At 34.0% G+C, this 24,847-nt stretch overlaps 1 protein-coding gene across 8 annotated transcripts in view; it reads left to right on the plus strand.

Moving 5' to 3' along the window:
- The window catches only part of LOC123533739 (SANT and BTB domain regulator of class switch recombination-like), a 43,125-nt gene extending 19,990 nt beyond the window's left edge, over nt 1-23,135 (plus strand). For 2 of the 8 annotated variants that reach the window (XM_045315562.2, XM_045315563.2), the window contains 11 exons: nt 1,014-1,079; nt 1,559-1,874; nt 2,367-2,518; nt 3,894-3,920; nt 7,850-7,961; nt 10,322-10,527; nt 10,783-10,853; nt 11,085-11,167; nt 12,090-12,181; nt 17,918-17,998; nt 21,308-23,135. In XM_045315562.2, the coding sequence (XP_045171497.2) occupies nt 1,014-1,079; nt 1,559-1,874; nt 2,367-2,518; nt 3,894-3,920; nt 7,850-7,961; nt 10,322-10,527; nt 10,783-10,853; nt 11,085-11,167; nt 12,090-12,181; nt 17,918-17,987 (1,195 nt within the window). In that variant the 3' untranslated portion in view covers nt 17,988-17,998; nt 21,308-23,135. Of the gene's footprint in view, nt 1-1,013; nt 1,080-1,558; nt 1,875-2,366; nt 2,519-3,893; nt 3,921-7,849; nt 7,962-10,321; nt 10,528-10,782; nt 10,854-11,084; nt 11,168-12,089; nt 12,182-12,666; nt 12,695-14,563; nt 14,587-17,917; nt 17,999-21,307 lie in introns of those variants that run through there. The other 6 variants (XM_045315564.2, XM_045315569.2, XM_045315567.2 and 3 more) reach the window with 5 other exon arrangements.
- Nucleotides 23,136-24,847: the final 1,712 nt, after the last annotated feature.

Here is a 24,847-nt window from a genome sequence, read left to right on the forward strand (position 1 = left end):
GAGAAAACCAACATAGTGGCTTTGTGGCCAGCATGGATCCAGACCAGCCTGCGCATCCACGCAGTCTGGTCAGGATCCATGCTGTTCACTTTCAGAGCCTATTGCAATTAGAGAAACCATAGCGAACAGCATGGATCCTGACCAGACTGCCTGGAGGTGCAGGCTGGTCTGGCTCCATGCTGGTCACAAAGTCACTATGTTGGTTTTCCCATGGCGTGGCTCAAATAACTTTTCATAGCAGTTGGCTTATTTGCACTTTAGCAGCCCCTGTTACACCTCTGTTTTATTTGAATTTCATGTGAAAGAAGCGCTATATATTCTAAAACCCTTAGCCTGCTAAATTTCTATAATAAACCATCTTTCAATTTGGACAGTACCATTAGCTTTACTAAAAAATACTGACTGAATGGTGAACAGTGCAGATCATGGTCAGACTGCACAGATGTGCAGGCTGGTCATGATCGATGGTGGTAGCAGAGGCGGGATCCATCATTTCCAGCATAATAATAAGGGTTACTTGTTTCCATTGTTTTAATTAAAGTACGTTAGTTTATTATCCTTTCAAATTGTGCTGTACCATTTGAATCTAAAGGGTCCATGAGGTCCTGCAACTCAGCAAGGGATTTTGAAAATACTTTGGATACTTATAATAGAGGATGTTTTTGACCTAGATCCATAGCTAAAATTCAAGGTCACTTGTAGATTTCAAAGCTTTAGGCATTCTGTTTCATGTTCAGATTATTACTTTTTTATTTATCAAATATTTTTGACAACAGACAACAAATTTTCACCTTAACTGCATTACGTCAACTCAGTGCAAAAAGTGAATAACTCCATTGACTTATAGAAGGACTTACTCATTTTTTTGCACTAAGGTGATGATTAAGCCTCAGTCCAGGATAACACTGACAATTCTGTATGGAGTATAACAGACACAGAACTTAATTTGCTGGATTGTTACATTTTTTTGCATATCATGTGAAAAGTTATTGTGAATTTATATCAATTTTCAGGTGCTCTATATGTAAAAAGATGTTGACTCGAAACTTAGAAAGGAAAGTTAAATGTATGCCAAGCAGGTTAGTCCGTATGCAACTTACATGTAATTCATTGCAACTTCTGCAGAGCAACTCTGATAGGAAGACCGAAATTTGTGTTTTATAGCAAAGTTGTTGCTGTTTATAGAGGTTGATTGATAGGAAACTGGTTAAGTGAGTTAGTATTTATTTGAAAAATTGTCTGCAAAAGTAAGGATTGTTGGTAATGAAGATGTCAATGATGATGATGATGATTAAAGATGATGAAAAAGTTAGAATTCTTATTACTTGTAAGATATTGAAACAAATGCACAGTGATATTTTTTATTTATCTAAAATTAGGATTTAGAAATGCTTTGACATTTCATGGACCATTAATTTAATAGATTACTGAATAAATTGTACTTTTGTTGGAATGTATGACATTTATGTATCTGCATTTTGTAACTGTTTCACCATAAGATAGAAGAAAAGAGTAAGAATATTACAGTTTTAGAGGCTTTCTCTTTTTCTGTTTACAGAATGACAATAGACAAAAGAGGTCAGCTGACCTTTTGCCATGTAAGAGATACCTCTTTTGATGTAAACCAGTATCTGATTGATCTTAAAACACAATTAAAATCTTGGCGAGAAGTTTATTGGCGTGTGTGGGGTACTATCCACCATCAGATGTGTAGTCGCTGTGGGGAGACATTCTCATGCACAGACTACGGCCACTGCAAGTATCATCCAGAACCACCACGGTACGATAATGAAATGAGTAATTCGTCATTTATTGGGACATACCCTTGCTGTCATCAAAAGTGCCTCAGGTTTGACCCAACACAACAAAACAAGGTAATAAGATATTGATCATAGAAGTTATTGGTTTACATGTAGAAGGTATAGTTTATTCTTTATTTTCATCTCGGTTTGATACAAGTCATGAAAATTTTGTAAATCATGTTATTCAAAGCCTCAACATGTTTTTGTTTCATTTCATTGAGAGGGGCTTATGTTACCGAGGGGTTATTGTCGCTGACATCAAGTCATTTTCCCTCAACACATATGACCTTTAATGGTAGTTGTATTATTTCAACTGAATATTAGAAAAATAATACCCATATGGACAGCTGGTGTCTCTCCGTCGTTTCAACCTGGGAACATGTTTTATATTGATAGCCTGATTTGTAAAAACAAACAAAAACATCTTACTGATACTGAGTGACATTCTTACCATATTACAGTGACTATATAGTGAAAGTATCACACAGAACTGAAATTGAGCTTCAAGGCCATTTAAGAATGAACAACTTGATTTCATATATGGATGTTGAATTTGTTACACAGGGTTGCAGAGTACGAGACCATGTAGTCAATGTACCACAAGTGAATCCCGGCAGTGAGACGGACCTACAGGCACAGTTAAACAAAGTTAACGATGATTTATTAGCCCATCGTGATGTAATTTGTGTTCCATATCAAAGACTGTCAGATGCCAGGTATTCTTATAACAAATGTCCACATCTCTCTTGTCCATTCCATAGGCCAGGATCAGGATTTTTTGAGCCCATTTGTTTTCTTGGTTAAAGGTAAGATATATTTAAAAGGTTAAGTTCTGTTTTTGATTCATCAGCTAGGTGACCCTCTACATAAATTCACAATTTACTTAAAATCTATTATTTGTGACAAGTAATTTCTTCACAATATTTAGGCTAAATATCATATTTTGTCTACATTTTCTCCTATATGAGACAGATTATTCCAAATAATATACTTGTCTTAAATTGCTTATCTCCCCCTGGTCATTAAGTACTTTATTTGAACTAGTCATTGCCTGGCAGGTGAATAATCTTTGCCATTAAATGTACAAATAATGGTGACTATCTAGTCATAAATGGATTTTAAATTTTTTTTTAATCTCTACTAATTTAATTGATTTTATGCTGATTTCAATGTGCAACTTATTGAGAACACAACTACGTACTCTAAAACTAGAACTGGTCCTGGCCTATGTGGATGTAGAAGTATGTGGCAGTGTGTAGAATTCTTGTTCATTGTGATCTTAGCATTCAGTTTGGGCTCTTAATTCCTGTTCCCTTGTGGCAAAGTTTTGATTTGATTTTTGTCTGTTTTTGGCTTCATTTTTGTGGAGTTGCTGTGAATTCTAGTTTGGAAAGTTTGGATTCTGGATTTAGCTGTTAATTTTTATAGTTTGATTGGTTGATTTGATGAGTCATTAAACCAAACTTTAGTAGATAATTTGGTTTATCTATAAATTAGGTTTAACATGTTTTATTTGTCACATTATACCCATATGCAAAAAGCGATACACTGTGCACGTACCAGGAATAATTGTTTCCAAAATATTTAATTTTTATTTTATCATCTCAATAATAAACTAGTATTGAAAATTAATACTTACCTAAATTTTCTAAGTTTATAGTAAAACACCTTCTGTTGAGTTAACCTGGTTTAATATGTCAGTTTCTATAGTCTACTTCTATGTTTCTATACATTAATATGTCAGTGTCTATAGTCTATTTCTAAATTTCTGTAGACTGGGAATTCATAATAATTTTATTTTCTCTGCTTACAAACTGATACAACTTGCAAATTTAAAACAGAAAAGAATATTGAATGTGAATTAGAACCAGAAAAGTGGCTAGAATGCAAAAAAGAGCTGTTGACTATCAGATTGTGAAACAAAAGTGATGAAAGAAGCACTCAATCTGTAGCTTAAAAATCTTCATCAGCAGGTCCCATATAATTGCCTCATAGTTGTCTTATTGATACAGGGGTATTAATCACATTCAAAATAGATCTACTTATAAAAGAACACCAAAACTATTCATTTTTATTTGATGACATTTACAGTAGAAAATACTTGGATTGGATGACAGGGTAATTTCATTATAGTATCTTTATTGTACACCATTTTAGAGGTGCTTCTCTTTTATCAAAATTATATTTTATCATATTTATGCATTACTGCTTTTCACTGCTGATTAAGCTGATGTTAGTCACTTTGTTTTTTTGTTCATTTAAAGAAGGTATTGAAGTTTTAAAATTTAATAATAGTATAATACAGTTGTTCCTTTTTAATCTTGTAAAGAATAAACTTCCAATGTTAATGTTAAAAGAAAGATAAAAAAGTATTACTTGGAGAAATGATGTCTATTTGAAAAGTTTTTTTTTATCTTTTAAAATTAAACTTTTTTTAAAGGAAACAATTTTTGAGTGAATTAGAACAAAAATGTTCTTTATTTTTTGAAATTATAAAAAATTGTTTGATATGTCTTTACAGATTAACACATGCTTTAAATCTAACCCTGCACAAATTACTTCTTACTATATATATATATGTCCATCACATTTTAATTCTTGCATAAAGAGACAGTTTTTATTTCCAGCTGTTCGTCAGATCAGAGATATTCTTCTCCTTTATTTCAATGTCTAATCAACTTGTACGGTATAACAACTCCGTAAGTTTAATGTGCTGTATCAGTAAAATCTAAATGTATTCAAGATTTAACTGGTCAAAACTAAACAAATCCCACCATGATAGGTTAACCACCAAATGTCGTAAGTTTCACATTATGTTTCAACATATGAAAATATCTTGTAGAGTTTTAACCCTGATTCTGCTTTTGCGACTAGTGTAGATCACTGTACATCAGTGCAGTCTGGTCATGATCTACACTATGTGCTATTCGGTCAGTATATTTTTGGTATGTACCCCTATCAACAGTTAATAGTACTGTCCAAATTGAAAGGTGGATAAGTTCGTTATAGAAATTTAGCAGGGTAAGGGTTAAAAATTATAAAGGAAAATGTTCAAGGTGAAATAGTTCCTGTGCAATACAAAATCCATGATAACTGAACATTATAATTAGAACTGTTTAAATGTTGTCTGCTTCATTGTTAAAAGGGGAGTGCTGGTAAATGTGTGTTTGTAAAATAATTTATAGTTTACGAAAAATATATTTATGTGTAAAAAAAAAGAAGGAAAAAAAGGAGAAATTTGAAAATAAACTTTAATTAATTTTCTTAAGCATATTGTAGGGTATCTTGACTGTCCATGAAATGTTTACTGTTGTAAAATGCCTTATTTGCAAAATGACTGACCAATATTCATGTACATTTTACTTTTAAATTAATCTGGAATAAAGTGGCAACATCTTTCAAATCCTTTCATGGCATTATACTACTAGTACTAGAATATGACTTGTTTATATTTTGTATCTCAGTGGTTTACTTATTTGCTAAAGCAAGCAAACTGTTTAAAACACACAACAACCACAAGAAACGTCTTACTCTGTAGAGTAATATATCTATGATAAAGTTTTGTAGATAATCATATCCACTAAATTCATATGAGCAGTGCCATGAGAAAACCAACATAGTGGGTTTGCGACCAGCATGGATCCAGACCAGCCTGCGCATCCGCGCAGTCTGGTCAGGATCCATGCTGTTCGCTAACAGTTTCTCCAATTCCAATAGGCTTTAAAAGCGAACAGCATGGAGCCTGACCAGACTGCGCGGATGCGCAGGCTGGTCTGGATCCATGCTGGTCGCAAACCCACTATGTTGGTTTTCTCATGGCACGGCTCAAATATAAAATTACTTTGAACATGTCTTTGTATACAGCATAGGCATATCTTATTTTGGGTGTAAACTGTCCTCTACATGTGAACTGCATTCTAAACACATAATGCATCCTTAGTGAAAACTGCCTTTAGCATGTTTAGTATGTAAGCTGTGTTCTAGGATATGATGCCTAGTGCATTCTAGTAGAAGTTATAGACTGCATTCTAGTTTAGTTTAAACATATTTTATTGCATAATAATATTATAATACATGTATTTATATAATTACAGCACATATAGACATTAACAATCAATTGATTATAGCAATAGGGTCGGGCCAAAAGTTCTGCCAAGATTAGTAAATGACCCTTTCCTTGAAAGTTAACTATTACATATATTAATTTAATTACTTTTACGAAATAAACAGTTATAACATGTATTCGTAACAAACAAGATTGAAGAAAACTGACAGAAGACTGCATTCTAAATGCAAAACTACATTCGCAACACAAAACTGCATTCTAGATGTGAAACTGCATTTTAGACACAAAGCTGCAGTCTTGAGGAAATTTGCATTTTATGAGCAAACTGCATTTTAGTTGAAAACTGAATTCTAGATACCTTAAAGTGTAAACTACATCCAAGGTAGTAGGTATAAAACTTCATTGTAGGTGTAAACTACATTCCATTTATAAACTGCATTTTAGAAACAAATCTTATCAGACATAAAAATTGCATTCTCTGTGTCATTCCCATTCTAAAATATGATGCATACAAAATTTTAGTAGGTGTAGAATAGACTTCCTTTAGTATATAGTCTTCATACTGGTTTTAGGTGTCCAATGCAGCAACTAGTCTAAGAATAGAATGTAGACTGCATTCTAGAACACAAATAAAAATAAAGTTCCTCTAGAATTCTATATAGTTTGCACTGTTCTGTTCTTCATAGATCTTTATTTCACATTCAGTATATGTAGTATCACACTGTTGTTATAGTAACCTGACACTGTTCCAAGGTCATTGTATGGACACAATTTTCTGTTGCTATGGTAACATCTAACCATTTAATGTAATATTTTGTTCTTTCCTTATGACTTTTAATACTTTTACCTTTTTAATGTTTATTAATTCAACTGACACCTATTTTTTTACCTAGTAAACCTTGTTTTTGTTATGTACATTTCTTTTAATCTTTCATCATAAATTCCCTGTTTGTTAAGATAAAAGGTACTACCATATTGTATTATAAGGAATTTGCATTTGAAATTGTTTGTTGTATTTTTCCTCTTTTACTGAAAATCAGCAATGAGGATAAAACATAATTTGTCTCATTAGAGATAAAATGTGTCTCAAAGTCCATTAACTTTGCAGAAAAAACATGACACAGAGGCCTGTAGTTTTGCTACATCTCTTAGCTGTTCCAGCCCGTTTCTGATAAAATGTTACATTAAATGTTCTTGTTACCATAGTAATAGAAACCTTTTTTTAAATGGGCACCTCTGTTTTGTCCTTGGTTAGGTGGCAAAATTGTGGTAAGTATTTAATTAGTTTTCTTTTTAAAAACATTTTGTCATATAGCATGAATGTATTGACTCAACTTCTGCATGGACTTTAGAAAATAGAAGAAATATAAATTCTTTAGAAATTTAGAAAACTGGTATTTAGATCAGCCTATGTTGTAAGCAAAATTAGAATAAAATGATACACATGACCATAACCCCCACAAAATGCTGTTACATGTATTTGTAGTAAGTTCACAAACCAGTTCATTTAAGGCCCAATATATTTGAGTTTAGATGGGTATGGAAATTCACTCCTGGAAAAGTTAAATCCAGTAATTTTCATATGATGTCTTGCATATTTAAAATTAGTTATTTTATATCTCGAATAAAGTCCACATCAAGTCAAAACATTAGTTTGAAAAAAGATTTTCTTTTATTAGAAACAAACAGATCAAGCAGTTTTATTTATTTTCTTTCTACTTTTAGAAAACATTAAGAGGTCTGCAAAGAAACTTTTCTTTATTTATATTTTCTGAACTTCTGTAAGAAATGAACTGTAGAGAGAAAAATAAGTCTGATTGTACTGTTTTGTCAACAGTTGTTAAAATTTCAGTAAATTCACAAATTTTTTTCAAATAGATTTTATAATGTTAAATATTATTGGGTGAATAAATCAAGTTCTAAAAAGTATTGTAAAATGATGATATAAATAATTATGTAAATATGTATCTGTCTACATCAGCGAAATGGAGCTGAATGTTTTTGCTAATGAGGAATTTGCCAGCAATGCAAGATCTGAAGGAGTGGCCATATCATCTATAATATCTGGTGTGGAAGATGATTCCAAGACAGATGTAAGTATATTGCCATGTGTAAAAAAGGCCATTTTTTATTTTTGTACATTATTTAGTGACTTACTAAACCTTTAACCTCCTTATGGCATGTGGTGTTTCCTTTGCAACCAGAGCATGCACTGTTTGCTTCCATGCAGGCTGATCATGGTCTGCACTGTTTGCTTCCATGCAGGCTGATCATGGTCTGCACTGTTTGCTTCCATGCAGGCTGATCATGGTCTGCACTGTTTGCTTCCATGCAGGCTGATCATGGTCTGCTCTGTTTGCTTCCATGCAGGCTGATCATGTTGAATTGTTTTGTTTCCATTCGAGCGTATCTTGGTCTGCACTGTTTGCTTCCATGCAGGCTGATCATGGATCAGCAACTGTTGCTTCCAGAGGCTGATCATGGTGTGCACAGTTTAGCTGTTCAATGCAGTCTGATATGGTTGCACATTTGCTTCAATGCAGATGACATGGTCTCACTGTTTGCTTCCGTGTAGGCTGGCATGGTCGTGACAGTTTGCTTCATGCAGGCTGATCATGTTTGCACTTTGCTCGTGCAGGATGAGCATGGTCTGACATTTCTTTACGTTTGCAGGCTGATCATGGATCTGCACAGTTTGCTTCAGTGAGCTGATCATGGCTCGCACCAAAGTTTTTCGTGCAGCTAGCATTGTCTGCCATGTTTTGGTTTCGTGCAGGTGATTCATGTGGTAAACCAGTTTGCTTCAATGCGCATGATCATGTTTGCATTTTTGCTTCCGTGCAGGCTGAGTCAATGGTTTGCACTGTTTGCTTCGTGCAGGCTGATCAGGTTTGCACTGTTTGCTTCCGTGCAGCTGATCATGGTTGCAAAACTTTTGCTTCGTGAAGGACTGATCATGGTTTGCACTGTTTTGCTTCCGTGCAGCTGATCATTGTTTGCACTGTTTGCTTCCGTGCAGGTGATCACAGTCTGCACAGTTTGCTTCGTGACAGCTGAGCATGGTTTGCACACGTGTTGTTTTGCATGCAGCGCAGATCAAGGTCTGCACAGTTTGCTTCCGTGCAGGCTGAGCATGGTTTGCACTGTTTGTTTCCATGCAGGCCGATCATGGTCTGCACAGTTTGCTTCCGTGCAGGCTGAGCATGGTCTGCACTGTTTGCTTCCATGCAGGCTGATTGCTTCCATGCAGGCTGATCATGGTCAGCACTGTTTGCTTCCATGCAGGCTGATCATGGTGTGCACAGTTTGCTTCAATGCAGGCTGATCATGGTCTGCACTGTTTGCTTCCGTGCAGGCTGAGCATGGTTTGCACTGTTTGCTTCCGTGCAGGCTGATCATGGTCTGCACTGTTTGCTTCCATGCAGGTTGATCATAGTCTGCACTGTTTGCTTCCATGCAGGCTGATCATGGTGTGCACAGTTTGCTTCCATGCAGGCTGATCATGGTCTGCACTGTTTGCTTCCATGCAGGCTGATCATGGTCTGCACTGTTTGCTTCCATGCAGGCTGATCATGGTCTGCACTGTTTGCTTCCATGCAGGCTGACATGGTCTGCACTGTTTGCTTCCATGCAGGTTGATCTTGGTCCACACTGTTTGCTTCCATGCAGGCTGATCATGGTCTGCACTGTTTGCTTCCATGCAGGCTGATCATGGTCTGCACTGTTTGCTTCCATGCAGGCTGATCATGGTTTGCATTGTTCCCTATTCAGTCTATAAATTTTGTCAGTGAACAAAGTGTTGCTGCCCAAATGGAATGATGGACCAGTCCATTTTAGAAATTTAGCAGGATAAAGGTTAAGAAAGTGAGCCCATAATGATATTTAGCAATTTCCATGTGAGTTTATAATTATATTCATCTGTTATTTCAGCATTCTTCGGTCATGAAAGTATCTTGTATGAGGAATGGTTTCCATAACAACTGAAGAATGCCAAAATCATTTATGTAATCTAACAGAAATTACTGTTAGTCGTTACGATTCCACTACTTTAAATGTTATATTTGAATTTACAGTGTATCTGAAATCAGAATTAATACACAGTTTTATGATTCTGTATGGAAAAGATTAAACCTCTTCATCTATCAGCTTATCTTGGCCTGAAGGGTGGAATTGTGCAATGTTTATGATTCATTCTTGCTAACAAATTGATACATATGATTCTTACATAACTCTTAAGAATATCAATTTTGTTCATTTCATTCTCTTTAAGTGGAAAAAGATCTCTACGTAATAGCGATGAAGAAAATAAATTTGCCCCTTCTTGCAGAACTACAAAAATTGAAAGCAACTGGTCAGAAGCACTCTCTAGATGCAGAGTCCTGTAATTGTACAAGTTATTGCTTTTACATAAATATTAATTTCATTTTGAAGTTGTATATGTGCTATATTTAAGACTGCCAGACCAGTACCTAGACTTCAAGCTCTAACAATCGACAGAGAAGTTTCGTTTGAGTATGATGACATTGGTTTTGGTGAGAGTGATGATGAGATAGGTGATGACGAACAACCGAAGGGCACTGCCAGAAAGGGGCGGGGCTTGAAGAAGTCAAGGGTCACAATTGATCCACAGGCCATTCTCATGGATGCCCCTGGCTTTGAGTAAGAGTTTTCTCAAGTTTATATGAAGTAATTACCTTGAAAATAATTTCAGGGGAAAATTTGAGAGTGACTTGCGTCTTGTTGACTGAAATTTGTGCAGTAATGTGTAAGAGCTAGCCCTGCCAGTTGATAGGTGGAGAACAAATATTATTAGATGACCTATTGTTGAAAATGATGTTAAAGCTATGTAATACTAGTAAAAAGAAATAGGACCACAATGCTTCTCAGTTATTGCTTTGATTGTACATTTTTCAGACAAAATAAGAAGTCAGCATGGGATACAGGACGCTCTATGAGGTATAATCAGGATGCCCAGAGATCTGAAGGTAAGGCTTCAGGTTTATACTGTGTACCTTCAGAAAGTTTTAGCGTCTTCATGCCGGTTAAATTCAGTTTCATTTTGAAAGCTTTAAAATCTTTTTAATTGTTACATCTTTGAGTGATGTTAAGCATTTCAGTTTTGCATCATTTCCTCACTAACACGAGAGATACATGTATGTTAATTGTGCATATAGTGGTAATAGAAGGAAACTAAATGTTGGTTGTTTGTATTTCAGATTTAAGGCGTATGAAAGAGATTCGAGTGTACCTTACCAAGTTGAGACTGAATCCAGAAAAAATCGAGAGACCAAAGAAAGAGGTAAGAATGCTAAGGCATATAAGCTTTATTTGAAATGACTATTTTACATGCAGCTGAAACATCTGTACATTGGAGTGATAAGATTTTTAGTTTCTGATAATTTTGTATTAAATCTTTTGATTTTGATAAAATGTTTGCTTCACAATATCTCAATGTTTCTGTGGATTTCACCCAAAATCATGAGTCTGGTAGACCATCTAGTGGTATTTACTAGGGAAGGTATTTTCAGATCTCTAGAGAATTTTAATACTGTAGTCTGGGTATTCTTTACAATGGTTAAAAATCAGCAGATCAGCAGTCAGAACAAGTATATTACAAGCTCTATAGATTATTTAAATTAATTATGTATGGCATTTTAAACAGTTTGTAAAATGCAAAATCTTGATGATACTGCTTCATATTTTGTCTATCGAATCGTGAAATAAATTGCTGTGAAAATTGCCAAATCTATCTTGCTTATTAAATGATGTTAGAGGATGAAGAACATAGCTTAATATTTTTAGAATATAGCGTACCCTAAGGCTCTGGTTGCTATTATAAGATATATGATTTTTCCTTGCAAACTTGTTACTGCTAAACCCAAATTGAGTAGGCACGAAAGCTTCATAAATTTTTGTTGTTGTTGTTGGATTTAATGTCGCACCGACACATGATAGGTCATATGGCGACTTTCCAGCTTTAATGGTGGAGGAAGACCCCAGGTGCCCCTCCGTGCATTATTTCATCACGAGCAGGCACCTGGGTATAACCACCGACCTTCCGTAAGCCAGCTGGATGGCTTCCTCACATGAAGAATTCAATGCCCCGAGTGAGGCTCGAACCCACATCGATGAGGGGCAAGTAAAGCTTCATAAAAGCTTCATAAAGGTAACCAGGAAGCAAGCTAAGTTTTGAGCAGTAGTTTGTTTGTTATATGTTACAGTATGCAGGTGGGGTGTTTTGTCGCCTAGAGTCACAGTGGAAAGCACAGTATCTACAGCAACAAGCAAAGCAACAAGCTCAGGCACAGCTCAGGTAAACATTGCTCTAGTTATATCACCATTAGATTCCCTTTGCCATTTGTGTACTTGGTGAAAAAAATAATTTGTTTCTTTTGTGATAAAAAAATCTATATTAATTGCTTGATTTTATTTGGATTTGTTTGCTTTGTGAAGAATATGCAGACACTTTTACATGCAATAGGTCAACTTCAAATCTGTTAAGTTAGAAAACTTGAATTACCTTTACGTTTCTCATTAAAATTCTTGCTTTTTTATCAGGTAAAGCGTTGATTACTGTAGTCTGGTTAACATCTGCAATGTTTTTAGTTTCTGCTCATATTTGCAAGCAGAGTCAACTCACAATACAAGTTATGTGAAGAGTTCTTTATGTGCTATAATGTTAATTTTATATATTTTTGGGTCTGATTTGAAATGATTTTTTTTGCATTTTGTTACAGTCCATCACTCAGGTTTTCGTTGCAGATAAAAGGATAAAATGCTATCTTTTTTATTTGATAGATCAAACTCAAAGAAAAAAATGATATAGGTATCATTTGTATAAATTGTAGTTGCCTTACATACAGGCTGTTACAAAAGTTTGTGCACAAAATTTATCGTAGGATTTCTTAAAGAAATGTTCCAAGTTTAGATTCTGAAATAATATACAACTATCCCTTCCCAATGCATAGGTAAAATTACTACCAAATTCCTATTTAAGAATGAAAGGAGTTTATTTGAGTTAGGATATCAAGAATGGGAAATAGCTGACTCCATAGGTAAATCTCAGCAATTTGTTTGTAAATGAAAACTTTCGCAGCTAGATAGTGAAAGGCTGGTTCTTTGACAGATGCAATATGAAGTGGTCATCTAGAAGTTATATGTAATGGGGCTATATCAGTCATCAATAAAACCAAATACAAACATGGTAAATCGAAGTGTGGCTAAAAAATTGAAATGGGCCATAAACGTTGTCAGTCATCTATCTGTATTGCCTTATCTTCAAGAACAAAACTGGTCAGATTTAATCAAAAATCTGTCTTGTACATGTATTATTACCTGCAGGCAAGATTGTAACATCAGATATTTATATAAACAATATTCCTGGGAAATACCTAAAACCTGCTTTCCAAAGGAGTTTCTGTTTTAGAAAAGTAAAACAAATGAAACTCCTTCTGGATCATCCTGAAGGGACTGGTTTTATGCAGGATTGGGCCCTTCCTTATATCACCCATAAAACCCACGACTGGTTACACAACAATATGCCCAACTTTATACCTAAAAAGGAATGGCTAGAGAACTCTCCTGATGTTAATTCTATAGAAAATCTCTTTGGCATGAATGAAAATAACAGTTATAAAGAACCTGTACCAAATACAATGGATGCAATGTGATGTAACCTTTATTACACAAGGTTTAGGTTACCATCTCAGCATTCACAAAATCTAGTACATTCTATCCCAGATTGCCTGAAAAAATGTCATTAAAAATAAAAGTGATCCATCTGCTAATTAACATGTAAAATATTGCAAATCTGTTTAAAAATAATTGAATAAAAGTTGTCGAACTTTGTGCATGAACTTTGTAACAGCCAGTATATTATACATTGGTAAACTTTTTATAGTAATTACTAATTTTGTACATGTAATTATATACGTATAATTTGATGTATAAATATGTACTGCTTTTTTCACTTTGACCTTTAAATGTACCATTTTATTGGAAACATACTATAGCTTATTGCAGCACAATTATAAAAAAAATTCTATACATGTGTCTTAAGATGAGTGTTTGAATTAACAATTTTCTTTAAGAATGTATTAAATCAGCAGCATGTAAAGAAAGTGTTGGGAAATATTCATTTAGCCCTTTTGGAAAGAGATTTTCATAGGCTTTTGGTATATTTATTGGAAAGAAAAACGTTTCTAATCCAAAACCAGCTTATTAGAAACTTACATGTGGATAACAATAGTAGGATAAAATAATATGTTTCAAAGCATAAAATACATACTCTTAATTATAGAGGGCCTGCCTGTTTAGGAGGTCAATGTTGTTTGAGGTTTTCCTTGCTCTTCTGTTTTCTCTAATTAAGATTTCATTTATACATGTACTTTTAAGAAGGCACCCTGTTCAGATTTTAAAAGATTGGTGTTGTATCTAGGTGTCTATGTGCCTGAAATAAATGCACTGTAGGACATGTCCGTAACTTTCTCCATTCATCGCCATACTGCCTGAGTTGTAGCTTGTCACTTGATGAATAATTAATCATCTTAAAAATTGAAATTAAGTCTGTTATGTTATAATTGTAGTCATCACAAAAATAAAACATGCAATGGTGAGATATACAACTTGTAAAACTAACTGAAAGAAATTATTTGTTTTGGCCAAAGTGTAATTTTGAAACATAATTTTGTCCTAGAAATGTTTGGAAGTTTTAAGGCGGTATGTATAAACACTACAGTGGTGTATTACAGTACAGCAGATTGTTTCTTTGTTCTTCTACATCTGTGTTGTATGTTAAACTGTCAGAAGGGAGTATGATTTAATGTAACACGTTCTTACACAATCATGTTCTTGAATATATATGCACATGCAATTCTTCCCTGATTCATTGTTTTTATGTTCGGAGACCAAAAATTACAACTTAAGCATTTAAGTGACATGTGTTGACTTTTGATTGTTTGCTACACTGAACAAGGGTGGTAAAAGACACAAGTTTCAGCTTGACTTTTTGTTCCTCACATCCAGCTTTTTGCCTGTACAGTCATTGTGAATTTTTTGAAATTTGAATTTTATGTCAATAATATTTTTAGCTCACCTGTCACGAAGTGACAAGATGAGCTATTTTGACCGCTTGATGTCCATGGTCCACCGTGCGTAGTGCGTCGTGCGTAGTCCATCAACAATTTCTAAAAAAATCTTCTTCTTGAAAACCGCTGGGCAGAATTACACCAAACTTCACAGGAATGATCCTTGGGTGGCCCCCTTTCAAAATTGTTCAAAGAATTGAATTCCATGCAGAACTCTGGTTGCCATGGCAACCGAAAGGAAAAACTTTAAAACTCTTCTTGTCCAAAACCACAGGGCCTAGGGCTTTGATATCTGGTGTGTAGCATCATCTAGTGGTCCTCTACCAAAATTTTTCAAATTATCCCCCTAGGGTCAAATATGGCCCCACCCCAGGGGTCACATGGTTTATATAGACTTATATAGGGAAAACTTTGAAAATCTTCTTGTACAAAACCACATGGCCTAGGGCTTTGATATTTGGTATGTAGCATCATCTAGTGGTCCTCTACCAAGATTGTTCAAATTATCGCCCTAGGGTCAAATATGGTCCCTCCCTGGGGATCCCAAGTTTTACATAGACATATATAGAAAAAAAAGTTTAAAAATCTTCTTGTCTGAAACCACAAAACTTAGACCTTTGATATTTGGTTTGTAGCATTGAATCATGGTCCATTGTTCAAATTGTACCCCTTGGGTGAAAAGAGACCCTACCCTGCCTAAGTTTTATATAGATTATAGGAAAAAGCTTTAAAAATCTTCTTGTCTGAAACCATACGACCTAGGCTTTTGATATTTGGTATGATGTATTGTCTAGTAGTCCTCTACCAAAATTATTCAAATTATGCCCCTGGGGTTAAAAGAGGCCCCGCCCTGGGGTCACTTAGTTATTATGTGAGTTATATAGGAAAAATACTTAAAAAATCATCTGATCCTATTTCCAAGACTATTTAATTATAATTACCTGATGACCCCAAGTAATATGATGTCACTTGACTGTGACCTTGACCTACTGACCTACTTTCTTGTTTTTTTAAGATACAGCCTTGAAATTTTGATGACATACACAGTTTTGCACACATATCGTAAAACTGAATTTCATTGACCATGAATGTGACCTACTGACTTTCTTAATATTTTATTTGAAACATGTAGCTCATATTACTCAGGTGAGCGATCCAGGGTCATCATGACCCTCTTGTTAATTTTATACATCAGTCGAGTCTTGTCATTATGCAGAATGGCTTTCCTCATGTTGTGTTTCAGTGTTGTATAATGTGACATGTACAGTGTACCTGTTTGTTGATATTGTTGGAAAAAGTGCTATATTTCAGTGCAATATTGATATAGTTTTGTCTACATATTTAGCATATAAATGAAAAAAAAACTGCTTCGCTATATAAAAGAATTGAAAAGAAAATCTAAGTTTTTGTTTTTTTTTTCAAATGGAAAATGACATAGTTGGATATCATGACATGTAGGGTAACCAAGTAAGACAGCTGTTGATAAAAAATGAATATACATGATTTTTAGGATATGGCTAAAACCAACTATAAAGAGTCATGTTTAATTTATTTAGTCTTGCTAGTCAAACATAGTTAAATGGAAGGAAACAGTTTTGGCTAAATGGGGGTTAACAGATCATTTCAGTTGTATTGCAGTATAAATTTTGATGTGTTGATTTATTGTACCAGTATTAGTATAATTAAAATTAGTATTTCAATCTTTAATGAAGAAAGATGTTTTGTTGCAAAATTAGGTAAATAGGTAGAGCAGTCCACATATAATAATATTATAACAGTTAGGCAATGGTCTGAGTGGATTTTATTATTATTTTTTTTTATGCTATCACTTTACTACATTTTGTAAAATGTGTGTAACCTTTTAACAAAAGATCATTTTGAAACCAACTTCAGCAATGTGCTTGTCCACTATACTTCCCTGTTGCAGTGTCTGTTGTTGTTTTTGATGTGTTCATTGCCCTTAGAGCTGAAATAAATACAAAGATATAAAAAAAGCTTTAGGGCTGCCAGACGGGTGTAATTTAAACGAAGGTACAGAGATGAATTTTTAAAAGCCCTCAGCTTCTAGGAGTAGGGAATCTAGAATCTACTGTTTGATGATGATCCCATATTTTTCATGAATTGGGATTTTATGATGCAAGATTGAGATAAGAATTAAACATTATTCTTAGACTAAAAGGTGTTCAGGATGGTAGTAGTTTTTTTTAGATATCTTTGCACATGTCAATTTTGTAGCCAAAATTATTTTCTATGTTTAAAATTCTGGCCATGAAAATTTTCAAAGTCATGTATTCAAAATTTTACAATTTTTTTACATGCAACTGTTGCCGTTTATACTAACTTTGAAATTCCAAAGGTTTTATAAAAGTCAGTCCACAAAATTAATAAAGTAAAAATATCTTAAACCTGTGTGTGTGTTCAAGAATGGCAGAAATTTACTGTAGCAATGGAAAACTCCCATCAAAGTAGTGTTTTGTGATGAAATCTAAATCTAAAAACTTCCTTGAATTTCTTTTAAATGATGTATAACATCAGTGGCATTAAATCCTGAGTTACCAAGAAATCAAGGAAAAACCTTGTTACTGAAAAGGTTGATCTATTAGTAGTTCTTTTCAGAAGTTTCACACATGGGATTTTGCATATTAGGTATTGCAGTTTTGGGGCATTTTTGAAAATTCACATTAACAGTATGGTGTACATAGCCCTATTTAGAACTTCAGAGTTGTAACATTCAAAGTCGGTTCATGTTAGCAGATTGTAAAATATTCCTTGGCGGTTTCTAAGCTTTAAAAACTAAATAAAAATTGCAAAATATATCTGTATTGAATCAACCAAAATATAAGTTTTGACAAAAGTTCACTCAATACCCCAGAAAGGGAAACATTTATTTCAGTTCATTGTTAAATGTGTCATGTTTTCACGTGCATGTTTTCATGTGCTGTGTCTCTCTCACTGATCCACAGATTGAGTCGAAGTAACACATACCACACAATATCTGCACGGAAGGACAGGAGAGCTCTATCTGGTGTATAGTTCAAGACAAGGTGGTTTTCTCCCCTACACACACTGTTCTTCTTTCTAATGACTTAACACTAAAATACCAGTTTTCAAAAATAACATCCTGTATTTGTGAAGCATGCGTAAAACCTGCTGAAGTAGTATCAAAACCTTTATTGAATAGCTGTTTTTTTTAATTTTTTTATTCCCCCGAAGGGAGGCATATTAGTTTTCAACTGTCCGTCCGTTAGTTCGTTCGTTCGTTCGTCACAACGTTAACTTTTTGCATGAAGGCACTTTACTCGCGAACCACTGCACCCAGGACCTTCAAACTTCACATGCTGATAGTACTTATTGAGTGTACGGCCCCTACTGACTTTGGGGTCACCAGGTCAAAGGTCAAGGTCACCAGATCAAAGGTCAAGGCACTGCGGGGGCATTTGTCACCATTAGTGACAGCTCTTGTTTTTTTGTTTGTTTTTTTTAAATTTTTCCACCTTAGCATCTTGGCCTAGTTTTACACTATTCAGCCTATTTAGGCATGAAAATAAGACATTCAATTTGGCTTTTAGAGCATTTTAAGGCATTCCACTAGCTTTGTCTTATTTATATAAAGAATCCTTTTTCAAAAGGAATATTTTTGTAAAAATTTAAGTAGATGCACTAGAAATATCTCACTCATAAAATGACAGATTTTATATTAAAAATACCTAAAAATAAGAACAGCAGAGAAAAGGAAATACTGAGCGCAAGAACTGTAACTGTTCTATAAGAAATTACAAAACTATTGCTTTTTCCAACATTTCCTGAATCTTATGAAGACAATGTCAGAGTCAAACACCATTATAGAATAACCCTCCCATTTATATGGAATTTTAACAGCTTTAAGATTTGTAGCAGAATATTTTTTGGGGCTGTCATTTATTTGAAACTTTTCATTGACATACATACAAAAAACTGGCAATAGGTTATTTCACATTTTTCTTGCTTCATGTAATATAAATGTATTTTCCATGTATATATACAATTTCCATATTTTAAGACATCTGTAACAATTAACTGTCTTGCTAAGGGATATCAAATCCCCTGTATGCTTGCTTCCCAAAGAACTGGTATTTACAGTTTCTTTATATTTTTTGTATGCATGTATTTTGTTTGATAGTTTTGCATGTTCTGCATGTTTTGCATGCTTTGTTTTTATTTGTAGAATGTTTCCAGTTATTTCAAGACAAGTGAACTGTTGCTTTAAAGATATAGTATGCCCAAATTTCATATTTGAAACAGGAAAAATTTCTAAAACTAGACAGTATCAATGCAAATGTGAAATAAACATGTTTATTTTTACACAGTTAGGTTTAAACTAACTACACATCATATATGAGTAAACACAGTATGAATGTGTAATGAAACTGAAAAAAAACTGGTAGTTTCTTTTAACAAATGGCTGTTTCTAGACAATATTGATGATTGCAGCTTTATATTTTATATACTTTGATCAAGGTTAAATATGTTTGATGAGGATTTTCTAAATTAACACCAGTGTCTAATGATAAAATATTATTGTGAAAGTTGGACGTAATATATCTTTAATGTACTGAAAGTTTGAAGAATGTTGTCAAAAATGTAAATCCCTGTTAAGATAATGTTGTTTTGCTTAACCTATAGCCTGCTGGCAGGAAGTGATTTTGCCTTTGCGACCTGAATGCAGACCAAGATCAGCCTGCACCCCTGTGCAGGCTGATCATGGTCTGCACTGTTCGCTGTTCAGTAAGTTAATTTTCAGTGAACAATGAATAATAAGTGGTACTGCCCAAATTGAATGATGGACCAGTCCATTTTAGAAATATAGCAGGGTAAAGGTTAACATAGGTTACTGTTTGAGATTTGACTTGATGAGAAATTAGCAGAGCACCTGTGTTAGAGAAAACTGAACTTGACATATAAACTGGAAAAATGGTATTTTTACCAGCCATGAATTTCGTTCATTTCTTGAAGGTGTTTTTTGAGTCCTGCCTCATGCATTCTGCCTACAAAATTTATGTAGATACAGTATCGTTTGATTTGTTCTCTATGTTTTATGTTGTACACTTTCTTTAATTTATTTACATCATTGAAGATGGTTGCACACATGGTCATATATATTACTTTCATTAGCTTTTTAGTGCATTTCTTAAGCATGAAAATAAGTTTCTTAGATCATTTTGTTTCTTATTATGTATTAGTTTTTACTTCACTTCTGAGCATTTCATTTTCCGAATCCGTAATGGTACTGTGTTGTTGATAACATTATTAGCTTGGGAGATAATGATGTAGACAGTTATTTTTCTGCCCAAAATGTTTACTTCTTTCTTTTGTTATGATTCAGTAAAAGGTTTTGTGCATTTTAAAGTCAAAAATTTTCATTTTCAGTTATTGCTTTATAGCTTATCACAGCTTTTTATCATGGCGACATATATGTGCACTGTATTTACTTTGCTTTTCTTGAGCAAAGGAAAAATGTTAATATATATTTCACTTAAATTGTCAAGTTTCATTCAACAGATAATTATTGTGTTACCTTAATCAAAATTGACACGGTCATTGTATTACTGAAAATGTTGGACATTGAACATGTAAAATTTTGGTGTAATAGACTTTTTCATTGCTGGTTTAAAATACATTGTAATAAGAATTATTATTGTTCTGGGTAAATTGCTTAGGATATATGATTGTTAACTATTTATTATTGCATCAAAACAAAGCGGAAAATGCCATTTAAGGTTTGAAGTGTTGTCCGTTTAGGTAGAGGTGTGTATAACTGCCAAACTTTCTGTGTCAAGATATGCTTGGCAATCATTCAATGGTCTACAGCTTTCCAAATTTACTATATCAAGATAAACTGTAGTTGTGTTAAATAAGCAACAGCTTCCAAAGTGTCCTACTTAAAGATAGGCTGTGCATTTTACCAACTACTTCTTCTGTGCTGTAACTCAATTACAAAAGGTTTCGGGAATGTGCTTTGTAGAGATAGACTATAGTTAAAGTAGGGTTAATAATGGATAGCTTCCTAAATGCATGCAATTACATGTATTAACATTTTCCAAAAATAACTTTATTGAGAAAGACTACTGGTTATTTATGGGATAATTAGGCATAGTTTCTTCAATTTATGTATGTCAGTCATTGATTGCTAATTATATCTATAGAGGCTGGTGAATATTTCAAGCAAGATAGAATCAAACATGATTGTGACCGTTAGAAATAAGGGGGAAACACATCTAGCCTAAACATGTTGCATTTTCATACTCATAATAGTAAAAAATGTTTTGTTTCAAACTTTCAACAAAACGAAATAATTGCATTGTTCTGTTTTTCAGGAATCGTTCCAGGTTTTCACAGATACGTTCCTCTATGGCTTGAGTGTGGACATGCATCTCGGACTATTCTTCTGTCAGAGTTGTTCAATAAGATTACCACATCCAGTACAGTAGCTGCACATTAGAGTAGCGGGTCAAGTCCAGCTGGATGGGTTTCTTTAAAGAATTACTCCAACTCTAGTTAGTCAAATAGGCTTTCCTTGTATGCCTTTATACTATGATTCTTTGAACACTCTAGGAATCAAACAACCTTGGATGTGTTTTACAACTGCTTTCCTGTTTTATTTTTCTTCTAAATTATACTAGATTTTACTAATATGTTTTATTTGAATGATTTTCATGTTTTTATAGTGCTTTATGCTATTGGGGCATTCCACTGAAATTGAAAAAGAGTTTATGCTTATGTGTAATATTTTAAACTGACCATTCTGTTAGGCATGTAGAAAAATGCTTTGAAACCATGAACACTGCGTTACTTTTACCAATCAATTTCTATTTACTTTTCTTACAATCACTTTTGTTATTTCTTTATATTTTATTTTTTTAATTAATTGTTGAAATGATACCTTCAGAGAGATTTTTTAAATGTTTTTTATTGGCAAATTCATTTTATGTTATTTGTGTAAATGTATCTTAAATTTCTTCATGCATTGTTATTTCAGTCATCAAAAATGATAATAGTTTCATTAGATAATACGTATAGTGACTCTATTCACCGTTAAAATATCACACACCGTCCGGTTAGCGTAGTGTCACAGTAAATTCACCGGAAAGCACCGAAACACCGTAAAGCATTCTTTAAAAACATTTTTTTATAAAAACATAAAAGGGATTTTCTGATTGGCTTTTAAGTGTTTGAAATTGATTAATTATTGAAAAAATCATATAATTTGATAAATTTTGTGCTAATTAGCTATGTAATAATCTGTGATTATTTCAAATTTTAACTTTTTATACACTTACTACAATAACCTGTTCTTCTATAGTTATATTGAAACATATGTGTATTCTAATTTACAAAATGATTGTATTTGAATTACATGTCAATATAAATGCAAGGGGCCTCCGTTGCCCAGTGGTTAGAGTCTCTGATGACAATCACTTGCCCGTCACTGCTGTTGGTTCGAAACCTCACAAGGATTGTAAAATTATTAGTATATAAGAAAACATTCCTGCTACCCTATGGAAGATTTTGGTTCTACCCAGGTTCATGCTGTGCCTGAAAATCATCTTTAAAGTTTGCTTGAATGTTTGTTTTAATGAATATTGAAACTCTTTGGATATATTTAATATATTTATTATATGATTTTGATGTTATATAATGATATGGTATGGAAACAGGACTTGGTATTTTTGAAGATTAAATGTATAGGAATATTATGGGTTCTCTAGAGTTTAAATGCTTGGATTGACACAACCTCAAAATCTGTAAAAAACATTGTCCCATGAATATAACTGATTTCACAGTATTTGGGAAGTTTATGCAGGCAGTCCTTGTACTATCGATGTTTTACTTTACCTTTTATATAAATTGCTTTTGTATCTGTTAGATGGTAGATTTCCTTTTTTATTTTTTTATTTTTATGGGGTACAACTTGTCTTACTATTTTAAAGGTTAACAATTTTCTTTATATACAAAAATATGATATATAACATACTTCAATCTTACCAGTTGTTTTTTAGCAGGGTGTGAAGAAAATATCCGATATTTTGAGGTAGACTGCTGCATATCAATGTGATAATCTTGTCTGTTGTATTTTTGAATATATTGTTGCTGTGAATTCCTTTGATGAATATATACCAAAAAATAAATTTTTATTATGAAGAATTTACAAGTACTTTAATTCCTTTTTAGAGAGAGAGTAGTAATTTAAGACTACCTGAAGCAAGGGTTCAGGGTTAGTTTTTGGTATGTTGATGGTTAGTTGTCGGCCATAGTCAGTTGTCCGCACTTCTACTTATTAATATCTCCCCCTCATAAAATTTGATTACATTAAACATGGTCTGTATTATTATGGCACAGTCTTCTCCAGTGTGTCCAAATGATTGCACTCCCTTGAATTACCAAAAATCGGCCTTTTTACTCTTATCTGCACTCTAAATTTCTCATCCAATCTTCACCAAACTTGAACAAAATGTGTTTGACCATAAGGCCTCGGCCAGGTTCGATAACTAGCCAATCGGTCCAGACACTTCAGAGTTATGGCTCTTGAATTACAGCAAATCGGCCTTTTTCCTCTTGTCCGCGCAAAGTCAAACATTTCACATTCAGTCTTCACCAAACTTGAACCAAATGTGTTTGATCATATTAAGTCCTCGCCCTAGTTCGATAACTAGCCAAATCAGCCCAGGCACTTCAGAATTATGGCCCTTGAATTACCGAAAATCGGCCTTTTTACTCTTGTCTGCGCTCTAAGTCGAACATTTCTCATCTGATCCTCACCAAACTTGAACCAAATGTTTTTTTTACCATAACTCCTCAGACAAGTTCATTAACTAGCCACATCGCCAGTTTTACTCTTCAAAGGTATATTTGTAGTGAGTGAACAGAATATAAAGACTGACTAGCTATTTAGATGATTAGGCAGTTGTGCTTTTCTCAAAAGCAGCACTAGTTTTGATACATTTTCGCTGTATCTCTGTTATAGCAGAAAGGATTTGATTCAAACTTAAAACAGGTGTTCCACATCATCACTCAATCACATCTTATGATAAAAGGGCCATAATTCAGGCACTAATATTTCATGAATTATTATTCCCCTACTGGTTGAAAACCAGTTTCGGGGACTATAGGAATGCACTTTTCCGTCTGTCTGCAATTTCGTGTCGGGTCCATAACTCTGTCATCCATGAAGGGATTTTAATATTACTTGACACAAATGTTCCCCATGATGAGACGATGTGTCATGCACAAAACACGGACCCCTAGCTTAAAGGTCAAGGTCAAAATTAGAGGTCAACAGCCTTTTTCCTGTCCGGTCCATAACTCTGCCATCCATGAAGGGATTTTAATATTACTTGGCACAAATATACCGCATAATAAGATGATGTGTCATGCACAACTTTCAGACCCCTAGCTCAGAGGTCAAGGTCATACTTGGCAGTCAAATGTTAACATGCATAAACAGGGTCTGTTTCGTGTCCAGTCCATAACTCTGCCATCCATGAAGGTATTTTAATATTACTTGACACAAATGTTCCCCATGATGAGATGACGTGTCAAGCACAAAACTAGCTTAGAGGTCAAGGTCACAATTGGAGGTCAAATGTCAATAGGGTTTTTTTCCTGACCGGTCCAGAACTCTGTCATCCATCAAAGAATTTTGATATTACTTGGCATAAATATTCCCCATGATGAGACAACAAGTAATGCGCAACACCCAGAACCCTAGCTTAAAAGTCAAGGTCACACTTGGAGATCAAAGGTCAATGGGACATTTTTCCTGTCCGGTGTATAACTTTGTCATGCAAAACAGGATTTGAATATTACTTGGCACAAAAGTTCACCACTTTGAGATGGAGTGTCATGCGCAAGAACCT

This window comes from Mercenaria mercenaria, chromosome 12, assembly GCF_021730395.1.
Source record: "Mercenaria mercenaria strain notata chromosome 12, MADL_Memer_1, whole genome shotgun sequence".
Lineage (NCBI taxonomy): Eukaryota > Metazoa > Mollusca > Bivalvia > Venerida > Veneridae > Mercenaria > Mercenaria mercenaria.